Below are 17,111 nucleotides of genomic sequence, written 5' to 3'. Positions count from 1 at the left end.
AGTAACCTCTTACATACAAATTTGTAGGAAAATACTAAATGTCAATAATGCATAATTTGAAATATGTGAATAACAACAAAAAAAATATACAAAAAGAAATATCGATTTGTATTATAATATTTGGTTGATTACATGGCAGAAAAGATATAAAAGTCATGTACTTTAGATGCTGTCCACAGTAAAAAAATATTTTTTTACAAAAAATACACTATTTTTCATGGTTCAAAGAATTATAACTCTAAAGGTGGGGACTGACCGGAGTTATTTCGTCGTAACGTAACACATTACGAAACGAGCATTCGTATAGTCAGAACAGCGAGCCGAGCTGCTCGCCGCTCGTTCCGAGTGCTACATCCAAAGTCGGATGCTCGCCGTGAATGTTACGTTACAACAAAATGGTCTGGTCATTCCCCACCTTAAGAATACTATCAATATACGTTAAATTAATTATATTTTAATGTCCTAAATTATGTAATTTTGTGAATTAAAATGAAAATTACCTGACATCTCTGGCTAGTTGACATGCATCTGGCACATCACCAAATGTTTTTTCTAACTTATAAATTGTTTTGAAATAGTATCCCACATCAGTTTCAATTTCTTCCGGTTCAAAACTTCCTACCTTTAAAGAAAAACAATCAATTGAGAATATGATAATATAAAAGGCGTATGAAAATTTGACACTGTTTATAGACATTGTAAATGAAAACACTTGTTTTTTACCACTTGAGTTATATTTATTTTAACAAATAGTTTCGGAAGTTAAGTTACGGTTAGGGGGGTGAGTCAGGGGGTGGAGTTAGAGAATAAAGGAAAAATGGAAAGCAATGGTGAATTAAAGTTGTTTATTCTGTTCCCCTTAGTTATATTCATATCTGAAGATGGAAGCATCTGTATCTTCGGAAACTAGTAGCTAATATAAATATAACTCATGTGGTAAAAAACAGGTGTTTTAATTTACAATTTCATAATGTCTTACCACAAAGTGAATGCCAAAACAATTGATAAAATATCTTTTCTTGAATGTTTTTCGCAGATCCTTTGTGGCACATTTTATCAACTTTATAAAATTAAACAATTTTGTTGATTAACTATGAGAATTTTAATGTTTAGTTGAAGTGTCCGCCTCCGTTGTGTAATGGTCAGCACGCTCGGCTACCGTTGTGTAGGTCCCGGGTTCGATTCGGGTAAAATAAATATAAGTGATTTTTTCAGTGTTATATTTATTCAATATTACCCTGGACTGGTACCTGAAGCGGAGGGCTGATCACCTTTCCTTCATGCGTAAACGATCAAGATAACACTGCGTTTATATGACGCAGTGCCCTATGCACCATCGGGGTGCGGATAAGGGTTTTATTATTATTATTTATTAATAATAAAAAGTGGTTAAAACAAAGTTATTTATTGATTTGGCGTTTAATTTGTGGAACTCCATTTTAATTTATGTATTAATTTTAAATCAAACACAGATTTTTTGTGTCTACTAAGGAAGTTAGTTAGTTAGTAGACTCAAAAATCTGTGTTTGATTTTAAATTAATACATAAATTAAAACAAAGTTGTTTAATTTTATAAAGTTTAATAAAATATCTGTTTAAAGAATATTATTTGATTACCCTAGAAGTCATCCATTTGTTATGCTTGGTTAAGAACTCATCAGCACTGTCGTAAAGCTTCTTGAATGGCATCAGTTTATCGCTTATCTGTTTCCGTAGCGGATATTGAGACAATTCCCAACCGAAAGAAGTTTCTTCTTCATTGAACTGATCGATTTTCGTAAGCGCTAAACTCAATCTAAACATCAAATCAAACAAAAACATTGCATAAACATGATTTCAATAAAACATGAAATAATTTTAAATGTACTTTACGTACTTATCGCTCAAGGCTGTAGATCTAGTGACATATTTCTGCAGTTGATCCAATTCACCCCAGTACTGTAGTTCTTCGACCTGTTTAGCCATCACCGCAAGCTCTGCGATGAATTTCACGATACGAACCTTCAAGGCTTCTTGATATTCTATCGTCTTAACGGCGCATATCTGTCTGCACTCTTCCAATACGCTCGGCATCCGGGCATACCTGCATTAATTTATAAATTTTTAACATACTGGGAGTGTGGCCATACATGGTTATCCAAACAAAACTTTCCTCAAAGTAGTATAGGCGTACATGAACGGCCTCGCTTATAACTAAAGCCCGGTGACATTTTAAAATAGCACTTGTATTGCCATCTGTGGTTGTATTTAAGCAATAAAAACATACTTCAGATTATTTTTCTGTTTTGACCACAAGATTTTACTTAAAATAAAGTTTGTGTGACGTCATCGTAATGACGCTGTCAAAGAAAACCGATGAAATAAAACATCAAGAATTTTTATATAAAACATGTTTACTGGTGTAGATATTTTGTTCTTTTTCTTTATGTCCACTTCCTTTGTGGAGCATATGGATTCCACAAACTGTCTCCAGGCTTTTCTGTCGGCCGTCAGCTCACTTGTATCCTCCCAAGCTAGGTTCACGTCCCGAAGTTTAGACGAGAACTGTTGACAAATTGTAAGCAGTGGTCGTCCTGGGTGGCGTGAACCTGATGCCTTGTAAAAAAGGTTAGCTTGATGGCGGCTCTCGGGAGGCATGCGAAGTACATCGCCAAGCCAACTGAATCGCCTTTTCTTGACGGCAGGATCTCAATATTTTCTTCATTTCATTTAATAAATATGTTGCTTACAGCATTGATAATTATAAAAAATATACAACATTTTGAGTGTGTCCAAATACTTGTTCACAAAATCTGGATTATTTCCAATTACAGGAGTTACTTTCATATTACTTTCTGACATCTCATCAAAGATGAAGAAGAATATGGAAGTCTGGGCATTTACAGGACTGACGACCGTCATAGGCTGGTTTAAGTGATCACTTTACACACGTGTAACATTCACCAATTCTACCCATGATTGACAACCACACTACTCAAATTCTTGGAAGTTCTATATATATATGAACCAATTTAGAAACCTTGTTCTTGAATCACTAGAACTTCACTAGAGACATCTATTGGTGAGACGTAAAGAATGAGATGTCAAAAAGTAATATGAAAAATATAAATAAAAAATAATAATAAAAATAGAAGAAAAAAATTCACTCCGCAGGTACAGTTTTGTCCGCAGAAACTCACTCCAGACAGGTATAAATATTTAAAATAAACTAAAATTCAATCTTCATAAAAATATTAAATAAATTAAAGTGACCATTGAAACGTGTTGCTGTTAGCCTTGATTTCGAGCGGAGTAAACGTCGTATAATCAGCCAAAAAAGTGATATACTCCATGACATGTCTCAGTTTCTCCTCCATCTGATCTAAAATCTTCTCTTCAACTTCCTGACAATATCTCTTAAGTTCCATCAAAGCAGCTGTGTCAGGTGGCGGAGTCAACAGTGTGTTGGAAATATTTAGATATTCATCTCCATATCTGGAAGTAACAAGCGTCATCAAGAAAAAAGCAATAATAAAAAATAAAAACATTTTTTTAGGCTACACATGATGAAATTATGTATATTAGTAAGCAGATGTGAAAAATTAGCCCTTGACTTTGGAAGACAAATAATAAATATGAAAACATTTAAGATCTTGCAAACATCTAAATCATGGGTGGCCAACCTTTTCAGCAGCCAGGCCAAATTTTAGGAATGAGATTTCATACCGGGCCGTTAAATAAAATTTATTTTATTATTCAAAGCAAATATGAAATACATTGTTGTTTAAGCAGATATAATAAAAATGAGAATGAAACATATTTATTAGATTAGAGTTGGGCAATACAAAAAATGATAATAATAAAAAAATATGATTTTGACATATGATTTTGTTTATCAGAACTCAACGTTGATAAGGATTCATCTTTTTGCTTCACGCAAACAATTTTCCAAATGCTCATCAGTAATTCTTATATTTAATAAGTCGGTTATAGCAGCTTGTATTCTTATCAATGTGTATTTAAAAGCCGATCACAAAATGTTGTGATTGTTTTAACACGAATATACCATAGAAGAAATTGTCACGATAGTGAGATACTTCCATTTATATGATATAATACAAACTATTCACGATGGAATGTTCTTTTGGTGGTTTTATTTACAGTTATAGAAAAATGTGTGATTTGCTCCGCGGGCCGCGGGTTGGCCACCCTTGAGCTAAATAAAAGAGTCTCTGCTAAATACAATCTTTCCCAATCTATGTTGAGATGTCAAGATGTACAAATAATACATTTACAAATATATTAATTTAAAAAAAAAAAGAGAAATATAAAAACTAACTAACTAACTAACCATCACGCCGCTTCCCCGCAGGGATAGGCAGAGAGAATAGAATGCTACGCCACTCTGTCTTTGCAATCATTCTTCGCCTCTTCCACGTTCATGCATCTCCTCATACATACCCGCCGATTATTACAACTCCTAACCTGACCACTTTAGTATTTGGCATACCTGATCGTGCCATGTTTTTCTCGGTCTTCCTCTGCTCCTTTTCCCAATTACATTTGCCTCATAAATTTGTTTTACCGTTCTTTCCTCACTCATTCATTCATGTCTACATGTCCAAGCCAAAGAGAAATATTTTTTGTTTTTATTATTGACACAAATATTTCAATTTCATAGTATTTCTGTGAGCCTAAGCGGCTCATTATTAGAAATAGAGTATCAAATTGTGGTAGAGTGGGTTCGAACCAAGAAACTCTCGCTTAAGAGTCCGCGACACTAACCACGGGACCACAACCCGACACTAGTATGGTGAAATATAATTCTTCTAACCCTCATCCACACCCAATGGTGCATAAGGCACTGCATCATATTGATGCAGTGTTATCTTGATCGTTACTTACATGAAGGCAAGGTGATCACTCCTGCGCTACAGGGACCAGTCCAGGGTAATATTAAATAAATATTAGAGTGTAAAATCACAAATACTTATTTTCACCCCCCCCCTGGGAATCGAGCCCGGAACCTCCAGCATGGTAGCTAAACACGCTAACCATTACACTACGGAGGTATAGTGAGCAGTGGCAGACCTAAGATTTATTCACAGAATCCTAACAAATAAAATAGACCACCCAAAACTCCCTTCTTCTGTAAATCTTAATATTCCACCGACACAGACTAGACATATCAAATAATTTTATTTTACAAAGGACAGCAAAATGATGTCGACTTACTCCTTAATCATTGCTTGGTAGTCTGCTGTCATTCTTCCTAGAAGTTGATTAGCGAATGCAGTTGCAGCATTTTTCAGGGTATTCATCAGCTCCGTCCTTTGAATTTTGTACACGCCCATGACAACTACTTGTTGGATTCTCATCGGTATTTCTGCAGCTAACTCAACATATCTTACAGATATTTCGCAATACTCTTCAAACGACTTTGGTGGATCTTCCGTCTCGATGAATTCATTGATTAAGTTTTGTGTCTAGAAAGAAATTTACTATCAGCCAAGCTAATAGAACACACTTCAAATAAGACATGATGAGGCAGTTAGGTCAAAATTCCGGTATTTGTTCATGCATTGGATTATACATCGAATGAATGACAGTGATTTTTTCTTATCGATTGTTATTTGGTGATGTGATGAGATGACCTTGATGGGGTTGATGAGCCGCAATATGAATTAAACGTTATGAAATATTTCTCTCAGGACTGCGCCAATTACTTTTCAATCTTAAAACACCGTTTGCGGGAAACGTTTAAAAGCGTATTTTGCATACTGTTAGCAGAGAGCAGGAGACGCTTATAAGCATTTTATTTGCTTAGTTTTGAAAGAGCGGGATAGACGCCAAAAAACATTAAACAGTTCGGAATTGGGTTTGTGGTTACTTGTGATTATACTGAGTATACTGAGGGTCGGGTGGCAGGCTGTCTGAGTATAATTAAGGTCAAATTTGATGAAAAAACCACCCAATAGCAATGCGTTTAGAGCATGTTAAATATAAATCTTTGCTTTTATTGGTTGAACATGAAATTAATGTAACAAAAAATGTAAGATTCACATACTTCTCCGTTGATCAAACAAACATATTCATCGAAATCCTGCACTCTTAATTCCGGCCCAATGCGCTGATCTTCTAATAGCAAATCAATATTTCTTTTACATTCCTCAATGTAGACCATATCAATTACAGGCTAAAACAAATAATTTCATTATTTTGAAAGATACTTCACATAGGAACAAGGTCAATCAAATTCATTAAATAATCTTACATACTTTGAGGCAAACTATATCTCCAGTATAATCTTGGTAAAGTGTTGTTTCTAGTCGCGGTATAGCTAAACAAGACTCAATTAGAGATCGATATGTAAATAAAAGTAGTTCTTTTATTCTATTAAACGGTGGATCAAACGCAATCACCCCATCCCTAAACACGAGACTTATAAAAAATCCCTGATTTGTTCCCTGAAAACAAATAAAATCAATTAATTGATTCACAAAAATACAAAATGATTAGTGGATAACTACTACTACTACTACTACCATCACGCCGTTTCCCCGCAGGGGTAGGCAGAGAGGATGGAACGCCACACTCTTCTGTCCTGACATACACTCCTAGCCTCCTTCACATCCATACATCTAGTCATACATGCCCTCCGATTACGCAGACTTTTGACACCGCCAGATTTTAGGTTCTGATTAATCTGATCGTGCCAAGTCTTTTTCGGTCGTCCACGATCTGTTTTCCCTCTCACATTCGCCACATATATTTTCTTAGTCATTCTCTCGCTATCCATTCGCTCCACACCACCATATGTCCATACCACCGCAAAGAGCTCTTTCTAATCTTTTCAATTATTCCTCGTTCAGCCTTACATTCCTTTCTTATATCGTCGTTTTTAATTCTGTCATACAATGATTTTCCACACATTCGTCTGAGGGAACGCATTTCAACAGCATTCACTCTGCTTTCATCCTTCCTTTGCCAGTTCCATGTTTCGCTTCCATACATTAGTGTCGGTACTAGCACGCCGTTGTGAACCGCTAGCTTGGCTTCCATGGACATATTCTTATTCCCAATCACTCTGTTAAAAGCACCATTTATTCTTTTCCCTGCATTCACTCTTCTCTCAATATCCTTATCCACTTTTCCATCCCTTGTGAACATGCTTCCTAGATATAAAAATTCTTGCACCTGTTCTAGGGATTCATTGTGCACGATAATCTTGCATTCTGTCAAATCTTTCTCTCTTTCAAACACCATGACCTTTGACTTACCTTCATTCATTGCCAGATCATTTTCCATACATACATCGTACATTCTGATAGTGGATAAGCAAATTATAAATGTTACCCCGACATCCAATATATAGTTAGTGTATTCCTGAATGGATTTAAGGCATAATGTTTGAAGATTGTAAGTCATTATACAAGATAAACAGTCATAAAATCGTTTCATCTTTTTAGTTTGATTGACGCTGGGAATCAATTTCTTTTTATTTCCCTAAAACAAACAAAATAAACATTGAATCAGAAGGTAATTAAATAAAATTATTAAAATGAAATTTATTTAAATATGTGACCTGAACATACTTGAATAAAAACATTCTGTATACTTGGTATCCATTTCGTATTTAGAACAGTAACAGCAGCTTCTATATGTCGTTTGCATATAAATTGAAAATCTGTAACGCCGTAAGCTTCTCTTACGTTTATAATGTCTTTCATACTAACTAGTCTAAGTTCACTGCAATGAAATACATTTGAAGATGAATAATAATGTAGATAATTAGTTTTATTAAATATAGGAGAGCCTCACATTAAGAACACACCAGGTGATGAATAATTCAGGCTACAAAAATGCCACAATTATCAAACAGAATCTCAGGTTATTTGTAATCCCGGGAGTTCATAATTGGAGGGAAAAAATCAACAACAGAAAGAAGTAACAACCATTTCAATATTTTATAGTGCAAGAGATCTCTTATTCCATTCCTACTGCAATCAATACAAATAATAAATATTTTTACATCCTAATATTGTATAGTCCACTTCCAAGGTGTATTGGTCAGCGCGTTTGAAGCACACCTTGCTCTTTATGTAATCAAACCTGAGACTTCATGTATGGAAGTCAATAACCATGTTTAATACTAGACTACGCCAATAGGATGACCAAGATAATGATACATTATTCTAATGAAGTACTCTATGCATCATTGGTTACAAAGAAAGAAAACTGCCATACATAGAAATAGATAGAAGTGAACTATGATGGACATTTTTGATGAGAAAAAAATATGACTGACTTGATAATCAAGAACAATATAACCCAATATACCGGCATCTCAAATTGCGGGGCAAAATTAAACTTTTTGATTTACTATTTTAAACACATGTGTATTTAGTTAAGAACTCTTATTCTTTTATTGCGATAACAGATCTTTCTTATTTTTCTCACACATAAGCACTCAAGTTATCACCAGTGAGTATTTTATTTATTTATGACAGTCGCCGCAATTACCACAGTCCTTTTGTCAAGCCGAATGCCATGATTCTCACACACTATTGTTGCCTCATATACGTTAGTGTACACCGCATGGCTATTAGGTCAAGTTAACTAAAAATATGATTTATACATACTTGAATTGATCCCACCATATATCGAGTACTTGAGCAATGCATGGATTAACACTGTGTAAATTTCTCTCAAGAAATTTTTTAGAAATTTGAATTCTTTGCCGAATAAATGGATCCCAGTTTTTTAATTCCATTCTATCAGGAGTAAGAGATTCCTGAATTGATTCTATCTGAAATTAAATATACTTAAATCTTTTGAGGATTGTTGATTTTTTTATACCAGGTTTTACAGGTAAGGCTGGTAACTGGCAAATACCAATGAAAATATATTGATTGTTAAAATTTTCCATACCAGTTTTTAAAAACAATTATAGGATTAACGTTAAAAACACTACCGATTGATATGCATATAAATGAAGGAAAAATATAGTTATTATTAAATGTTGCTAGCTTACCATATTAGGATCGCGTAATACGAAATCCACAATGGCTTTTTTCATACTCATCATAAAATCTTCTTTCATATCTTCTGTCTCCCGATTCAAAATGTCAATCCATCTTCTTAACTTTGCAGATATTAGATTATGAACTCTAAAACATACAAAGTTTGTTCATTTCCGAGCCTTCTTATTTCAGTAAATATCTGAAAATGTATGAATAGTAACAGAAAAATATATCAAGTTGGTTGATACCTTGTAATAATTTTACCATCCAAAGGGGCGACATGTACAGTTTCGATTCCGTATTTGAGGTAAAAGTAATACCGGAGAACCTTCTTCTCATGAGCTGATGGTATTTCATTACTTCCTTCGGGAGGCTCGTCTTGAATAATAAGCTTTAAAAGTTTTTCCCTAAACTCTTCTCTAGCCCTTCGCATTTTGGTAAAAGACTGCATGACTAAAAAAAAGAAAAGGAAAAAGGAATCCTATTTGCTGAAAACAATTTGAGTGGATGTGGGTGAAAGTACCATTACATAATAAAACCATAGTTTTATGTCAATGATATCAAAATTCAGAAAAGCGTGACAGTCCTCAGTCGCTATTGATAAAATCAGAAATTAAAAATATACCATTTTGTATTGATCTTGCATTTGTTGTTCAGACCACTATACTGAGCACTAAAATAACAATAGTTTATAATATATGTTTTTACTCACCCTTTGCATTTCGCTTTTTACATTCTTTTGCCTTTACTTTTTTTGGTGGTATAGATAAACAAAGTAATTCTTTGGGCAAAGAAAATAATGGTTCTGCCCTAGGTTTATTAAAATCTTTGGGCAATTCCAATCTTGGTAATTTAGGAACTTGCTCTCCATCGCTAGATTTAGATCCTCTCTTCTTCAGGGGGATTCTATTAAATTTCCCCGTATGGTACATGATATAAACTGAAAGTAATTTTTTAACGGATTTTTAAACGCACAAAATCACGTACTGCTATTCTCAGTAAAACCTACAAAAATGTAAATACTGAGTTTATTATTTCCTAAAAACCATGGTAAACGGCAAGCAGAGTATTTATTGGCAATCTATACCATGATGATTTATGTATTGCAATTTACATATTGCACCAGCACAACAAACTTTTTTTGAATATTGGAGACAAGGACAATATATATTTTTTACGTTGATACAGCTGTCCATATTATGGGATTTACCGAAAAACAATAAAACACCAAGGGGGATTAAGTAGGTACTAATATATTTTTTTTAGTATGGCAACTGTTAGGAAATGGAAAATGACAGAAATTGCGTGAGACGAGACTGGCGAAAATATTAATTGTTGAAAAGCCGAGAAGTTTGTATTCTCTTGCTGCGTTTTGTTGAATTTTCTTTTAAAACAATAATAAAAAATCCTCTTCACACTACTCACGGTAAGGATTACTTTATTATTACTTGAAATATGTAGCTGTATATAGAAAAGAATATTATTTTAATTCATAAATTCACCTGTTTTATGTCGGGATGAATTTAATTATTTCCTTAAAGAAATCATCATCTTGATACGGAGCACTCAACTTGTTATCTTGTTTCTAAAACAAACTGGCGTCGATTGAAAAAAATACTCCTATTAATTCAAAAAGCCATGGAAACGGTGTCATTGAAGTGTTAAGTGTTGAAGTCAACCACTTAACCTAACATTCTAATATCTGATAATCTTTTTTAATCAATAATTTTCATGTTTCAGACAATGTTTACTAATTTCATACGGCGTATTAGTACCAGCAAAATGTTCTGGGCGGCGGAATCATCATTACTTGCCAAATTACGAAAGAAAACCGGCTACACATTTTCCAACTGCAAGAAGGCATTAGAAATGCACAACAATGATTTGAATAAGGTAAAATCTTTATAATATATATTTGATTTTATATATCATTCATAGCGAGGGCGTTTTACGCAAACATACTAATTTTCAGACTGGACTTTGAGATATTATAACCAAACATTTAATATGTGAACTTAAATTCAGTAAGAACTTTATTATAATTCTTGCCTCTGGCCCCTATCCGCAGCCAGTGGTGCAAAGAGCACTACGTCACTTGATCCAATGTTTAGCCGATTGATAATTGCATATAGGCAAAGTAATCGTCTCAAAAATCACCTCAGTTTAGTAATTATGCATTGTCATCAGAGACCTTTATGAAGAGGTCATATTATTAGCCAGTGCGCTAGAACCGTTGCCTATAATTTTCAGAGTTCGCCGAACCGGTCATAAACCCTTTGTTGTCACACAATATTCTGATTGAGATCATGTCGCTCACTCCTTTCAACAACGTCTGATATAAAAAAAAAACTTGTATTTTCAGGAGATCATTTTTTATGTTAAAAAATATAATCAAATGTATTATAAATAAATATCAATCCACTTTTTGAACTTTTTACTGTGCAACTGATCTTTTTAGGTAAAACCTGAATGTTTTATCTCCATTTGAAAAATATTTTGTATTAAAAAAATAATTAAATAATACCTTTTCTTCAAAATGCAAAAACAGCACTTTTTGCCCTGTAGCGGGTAAATATTAAGTTAAAAATATGCATCTTTTGCTGGGATATAGTACATTTTCTCGGCATTCCGAAAACACGCACAACTGAAAATTGATGATGTTTGATATAATATGATGTTGTTAAAAGGAGTGAGCGATGTATCGGAGCACGCTCGGTTTACTTGGTCCGCCACATTGTAAAATATTAGAACCTTACTAAGAGAAAAAGTTATTGCATTATGTTTTAGTTATTTTCTTTTATGTACTTTGTTTATTTATTTTTTTTAGTTATTTCATGTAGGATGTAGATACCTACTTTGTTACAGAGCTTGTATATATATTATGATTTATGTTCTACAAGATTGTTATATTACTTTTAATTGACTTTTAAATCTGTTCCTGTTATTATAATTGGAGCACTCTCAGTTGTTATGTGAATGTTCTGTTTATGTGCAGAATAAAAAAAATAAAAAATAAATGAATAAATGTAAAAAGTATTTTTTATAGGGGGGGGTGGGTAGGGGTAGTACCTAAAGGGGGAACCGGTTCTTGAAAATTTTGAATCCCATCACTGCATATTGTGGTTTTAGGCAGAAGAATGGCTTCACAAAAAATAGACCTAAAATCACCTCAGTTTAGTAACTATGCATTGTTATCATAGACCAGTGGTCCATAACCTGGGTTCAATCGAACCCCAGGTGTTCGGTGAGTCAGTCCTCCGAGTTTGGCGGAGGTCAAAATACACACCCGACTTACTGTACGATATTATGAAAAATGATATGACGTACGATATATTTATTTATCCAATAGATCTAGTATATTATTTTAAAGGAATATATCAATCTAGCAGTAAAAATAATACGAGAGCTCAAACGCTAAAAAAATGTACATAATCCGCATCGTACATTTTTTTACTGCGATGGGACTTCAAATAAGTCATAACAAATGTACTAAATCTATTCGGCTATCCAAACTTAAAACACAGTAAGGGACATTTTTTTTTGAAAAATGTTTTTTTAGTAGATTTTTTGGGCTAAGTAGATTCTACTTAGTCCAAAAATGCATAAAAACGTTTTTCAAAAAAAATGTCCCTTACTGTGTTTTGAGATTGGACAGCCGTATTGTCATAACGTGCATTCATTGCGAAATGTGCGTTATTTTGCTTTTGTTTTTATGTGAAAATTATGTTACAATGGCTTTGTTCTTTGTTTTTAATAGTTTTGTTCATTATGTGCATTATGGGTATAAATATATACCTACGTTTTGAATTTGAGAAAAATATATATATTTTTTCCAATTAAGGGTTCGGTGAACGCGCATATGAAACTCTTGGGGTTCGGTACCTCCGACATGGTTAAGAACCACTGTCAGAACCTTTATGAAGAGGTCTGCTTTTGGTTTTAGGCAGAAGAATGGCTTAACAAGCAGGCCCAGGAGTTGGGATGGGCCAAGGCCACCAAGCTGGCAGGCAGGAACACCGGCCAGGGGCTGGTGGCCGTGAGGCACGACGGGACACACGCCGCTCTCGTGGAGCTCAATTGCGAAACTGACTTTGTGGCTCGGAATGAAAAGTTCCAATCCATGCTCGAAGAAGCTACCAACGCTTGCTTCAAGTACGCCCACACCACAGTGCAGGCCAAGGGCTTGTTGACCAAGGTATGTTCATCGCTAATTTTAACAAAACATTTAACATTTCTCCTGACTTGACCGGTTTCAAGTATTTGACATACCTGATCATGCCAAGTTTTTCTCGGTTTTCAACTACATTTGCTTCATAAATTTGTTTTACCGTTCTTTCACATGTCCAAACTATCTCAACACACCTCTCTTAATTTTATCGATAGTGCTTATTTCAGATTTGCATTCTTTCCGTATTTCACCATTCAAACATCTATCGTACATCATTTTGCCGCAAATTTGTCTGAGGGATAATATTCTAAGTAATCGGCGGGTATGTATGAGGATATGCATGAATGTGGAAGAGGCGAAGAATGCTTGCAAAGACATTCTTGGTAAGGAATTCTATTCTCTCTGTTAATCCCTGCGGAAAAGCGGCGATGTGGTTAGTTAGTTTTTTAACACTAAAACATTGTGGTCCTTCAAATTATTCTATTTACTTATTGAAATTTTATGTGAAAGTCTTAAAACTAATACATATTGTAAAGCTAAAAACTATTGCTTCAAACCATTCATAAGACTGTTTATAGTCATTATTCGAAAGGTGCACTTAACTTCTTTTTTTTACAGATTTGTCTTGATTCTGAACAATTGGGAGCACTCAAGTCCGCTCAAGGAAAAACATTGGCCGAACAGCTGGTGTTGATGATTGGCTCAGTTGGTGAAAATGCCGCTCTCCGAAGAGCCGAATGTTGGAAGGCTTCCCCGGGACTGTATCTCTCCGCCTTTACCCATCCGCCCGCTGCTCAAGGTTCAGATTTCTCTTCGGGCAAATACGGAGGCATCTTAGCTTACGAAAGTGAAAGCAACGATGAGAATATTGCCAAAATAGGAAAGCAGCTCTGCCAGCATGTTGTCGGAATGAATCCCAAAAAAATTGGTCATGAAGAAACAGACAAACCGAGTGAAATTTCTGACGATGAATCGTGCTTAATCTACCAGGAGTACTTGTCTGATCCGGATGTTACTGTCAACGAAGTATTGAAAGAAAATAATATTAAAATTCTAGACTTTGTAAGATTTGAATGCGGTGAAGTTTTAGATGTTCTGCATGAATCAGTCCAGCAACCACTCGAAACTGTACAAACATGCCAATAGTACTTTATTGGTATTATTTATTGAAGTATACAGTCGTTCTTCAGAATTCGCAGATATGTTAGAAAATAAAAATCGAGACTCTTCTCTTTCTGTTCTTACTTTTCATGACTGAGGATGCGCTCTCCTTGGCTGTTGCAGACATTGAAGATAGCCTCTCTTGTAACCTAGTTGTTACGTAATTCGGTTTTTGTATTCAATCACTTAAAGCTAATGACGCCAATCAGTACACAGATTTGGCTGCATGTTGTGTATTTTAGCTAAATTGAAGAGAAATATGAACCGAGAAAAAGTAACAAATACTATCTCAATAGAGAAATGTTCCAGCAACATGATGCAACATCATGCAGTCACAAATGAGGGCCCTGTGGGACTTTTGATGGCATTGCTCCCCCTAGTTAGGCCTCTTTCTCGCGATTGTATCTGCTCCGCCGCATTGGTCTCTACAACTCTTTCTATGTTGTCAACGGTATCTCGTACAAATGATAACCGTGTTGAAAAGTATTTTTTCAACAGAGTTAGGATATGCGTTCTTTTATATGTGATTTTTTAATGATTGAGTCATTGGTACATGAGGCGGTTTAGAGTATTAGGTGCTAACACCAAATAAAGAACAATCTGCAGACATCGAGAGATGATTGTATTTTTAAAAATGTAGATATATACTTTAGCAAAATAGCTAAATCAGTTGTTATGTTTTGTGTGCAAAAATTTATAATTAAAATACACAATATCCATAAAACAAAGGTATATTTTAATTGCCATTGTCTGGACTGTCACCTCTACAAGGACTTATGTAAGTAATACCAAGGGCAAGCTAGACCCTTAATTTGACCCAACATAGAACCTTAAGACCAGAACTTGGCCTCAACTTATTAAATAGTGGGAATTCGTCCTAAATTTGTTATCATTGTTTGAAATCTTTTTCTTTTCTTTTAACCGTTATCCACATCCAATGGTGCATAGGGCACTGCATCGTAGCGACACAGTGTTATCTTGATCGTTAATGGCATGAAGGAAAGGTAATCAGCCCTCCGCTACAGGTACCAGTCCAGGGTTATATTGAATAAATTTGAGAGTGAAAATCACCCATATTTATTTTGACCCACCTGGGAATTAAACCTGGGACCTCCAGTACGGTAGCCAAGCGTGCTGACCACTACACTACGGAGGTGGACAGAAATCTTAATAGTTATTGCTAAATATTCGTGTATCATTCAAAAATTTACCAAGGATCCTTGATTAAATTTAGATGTGAAGCTGTGCGCCCGCAAATGCCTCTATTTTTGGTGCCCATGGTCTCCAACTGCATTGTCTGACTTAAAATATTACCAGGACTGACACAATCTGTTAGGTATTGCTACTTTCCCTCTGTGCCTGCAAACGCTTTTAGAGCACTTTTTTTTATTGCTTCATATTGCCTCTCAATCTTCCAATAAAATTGCTTAATGGTATGTTTGGATTTCTTGGTAAAAATTGGTCTAAATGATGTGCATTTTTTCAACATATATCTTTAATATATTTAAAAAAAGGATGATTGAAAATACTTTACAGGTACATTATTTTAAAAAGGCGATTAAATAAGTAAAAAATAATAATTTGTATGCTGAAACACTAGATTTAACCACTGAGGTTGATATTTATGAGTGTAAGAAAAGATGCAGAATTTTTATATACAAAGGTAATAGGGAATTCTGGGCATTCCTACAATCCTGTAAATGCCTCATCTAATACATCTTGATTTAAAAAGTCTTTCATCTAAAATGGTATTTGAAATTTGTCAAAATTAAGAGAACAAATCTTGCAGTTTCCACAGGTATTGCAATCATGTCCATAAAGAGGAAACATTTTACTTTTATTTTTCCATAGAAACATTCTGCAGTCTTTTTTCCAAATTGTGGCTATCTCCTCCGGCTTATATTCGGAACCTTGGCGGTTGAGAATGCTTGAAGGCATGATGCGCAGAGCTAGTGTGTTTATTTCTCGTGTCCGAATCGGTCGAAGTGCCGTAGATTTTGATATGCACCCACAGGGACATGATTTGGCTCCATCCACATCCATTACGATAAAAGTAACTCAAACTTTTCTTAGCAAATTTTCGTTGCTAATTTATTCATCAATAAAAAATAAAATACATGAATTAAAAATATCCGGCCGTCAACTGAAATGCGAAAACGTATTCATTTTTTTTCAATTTAGAATTCCCTTTTTACATAGACAACTTAATAGTTTAAATGTTGACTATAGACAATATAAATGTATAATACAAAGCCTCCTTGATTATATAGGCTATGCCTTCTAGATAATGTAAGCAGTTCCTACCTAAGAAAGAAGAATATAAAAAAGTGATTATGTGTAGGTACCTACTTAGGTAGATAGGTATCTAAAAATGCAAGTGTTATCACGAATGTACACAACGGACCACCATCACGTATGCACACAATACCCTATACTTTTAAAAATGGGATATTGCTGCCACCGGAAATTATGGATGAACCGGGTGGTCTTCCATTTATTTGTTTTCAAATCATTCGCGCTCGTGTGTACATCAGCTATTAGATTTGAAAAATAATCCTGAAATCGGAAATATAAATACATTTAAATATTGCAATATGTCCAATAAAGCCGGCTTATTACGACTCAACGAGATATATTTTTAATTACTAAGTTTGAGATTGAAAAGACGATTCCGACCTGACAATTTATTTTCATTTAACTAAAATTGCATTGTTTTATTTCTATGTCAATCTGATTTTGGTTTTACGGGATTTTTGATTACTTTAGAACGACGATTATTG

General features: G+C 34.5%; 2 protein-coding genes across 2 annotated transcripts in view; one reads left to right on the top strand and one right to left on the bottom strand.

Annotated features, from left to right (window-relative positions):
- Positions 1 to 10,713, bottom strand: part of Dhc36C (Dynein heavy chain at 36C) — a 66,849-nt gene extending 56,136 nt beyond the window's left edge. Inside the window, exons 1-14 of the mRNA XM_088273180.1 lie at positions 10,505 to 10,713; positions 9,715 to 9,942; positions 9,251 to 9,455; positions 9,014 to 9,149; positions 8,622 to 8,788; positions 7,575 to 7,728; positions 7,336 to 7,485; positions 6,258 to 6,446; positions 6,047 to 6,175; positions 5,215 to 5,465; positions 3,253 to 3,474; positions 1,877 to 2,083; positions 1,618 to 1,795; positions 501 to 622 (exon numbers count right to left, since the gene is read on the bottom strand). Of these exons, the coding sequence (XP_088129306.1) occupies positions 501 to 622; positions 1,618 to 1,795; positions 1,877 to 2,083; positions 3,253 to 3,474; positions 5,215 to 5,465; positions 6,047 to 6,175; positions 6,258 to 6,446; positions 7,336 to 7,485; positions 7,575 to 7,728; positions 8,622 to 8,788; positions 9,014 to 9,149; positions 9,251 to 9,455; positions 9,715 to 9,934 (2,330 nt within the window). The 5' untranslated portion in view covers positions 9,935 to 9,942; positions 10,505 to 10,713. The remainder of the gene's footprint in view (positions 1 to 500; positions 623 to 1,617; positions 1,796 to 1,876; positions 2,084 to 3,252; positions 3,475 to 5,214; positions 5,466 to 6,046; positions 6,176 to 6,257; positions 6,447 to 7,335; positions 7,486 to 7,574; positions 7,729 to 8,621; positions 8,789 to 9,013; positions 9,150 to 9,250; positions 9,456 to 9,714; positions 9,943 to 10,504) is intronic.
- Positions 10,299 to 15,199, top strand: mEFTs (elongation factor Ts, mitochondrial). The gene is made up of 4 exons (XM_088273179.1): positions 10,299 to 10,428; positions 10,743 to 10,895; positions 12,946 to 13,197; positions 13,789 to 15,199. The coding sequence occupies exons 2-4, from the start codon at positions 10,746 to 10,748 to the stop codon at positions 14,314 to 14,316; spliced, it is 930 nt and encodes a 309-aa protein (XP_088129305.1). The 5' UTR covers positions 10,299 to 10,428; positions 10,743 to 10,745; the 3' UTR covers positions 14,317 to 15,199.
- The last annotated feature ends 1,912 nt before the right edge of the window (positions 15,200 to 17,111 follow it).

The sequence above is a fragment of the Brachycentrus maculatus genome, unplaced genomic scaffold (genome assembly GCF_059751285.1).
Source record: "Brachycentrus maculatus isolate JH-2025_06_01 unplaced genomic scaffold, ASM5975128v1 h1tg000559l, whole genome shotgun sequence".
In the NCBI taxonomy this organism is placed as follows: domain Eukaryota; kingdom Metazoa; phylum Arthropoda; class Insecta; order Trichoptera; family Brachycentridae; genus Brachycentrus; species Brachycentrus maculatus.
This window is presented reverse-complemented; position numbering and strand designations above follow the sequence as displayed.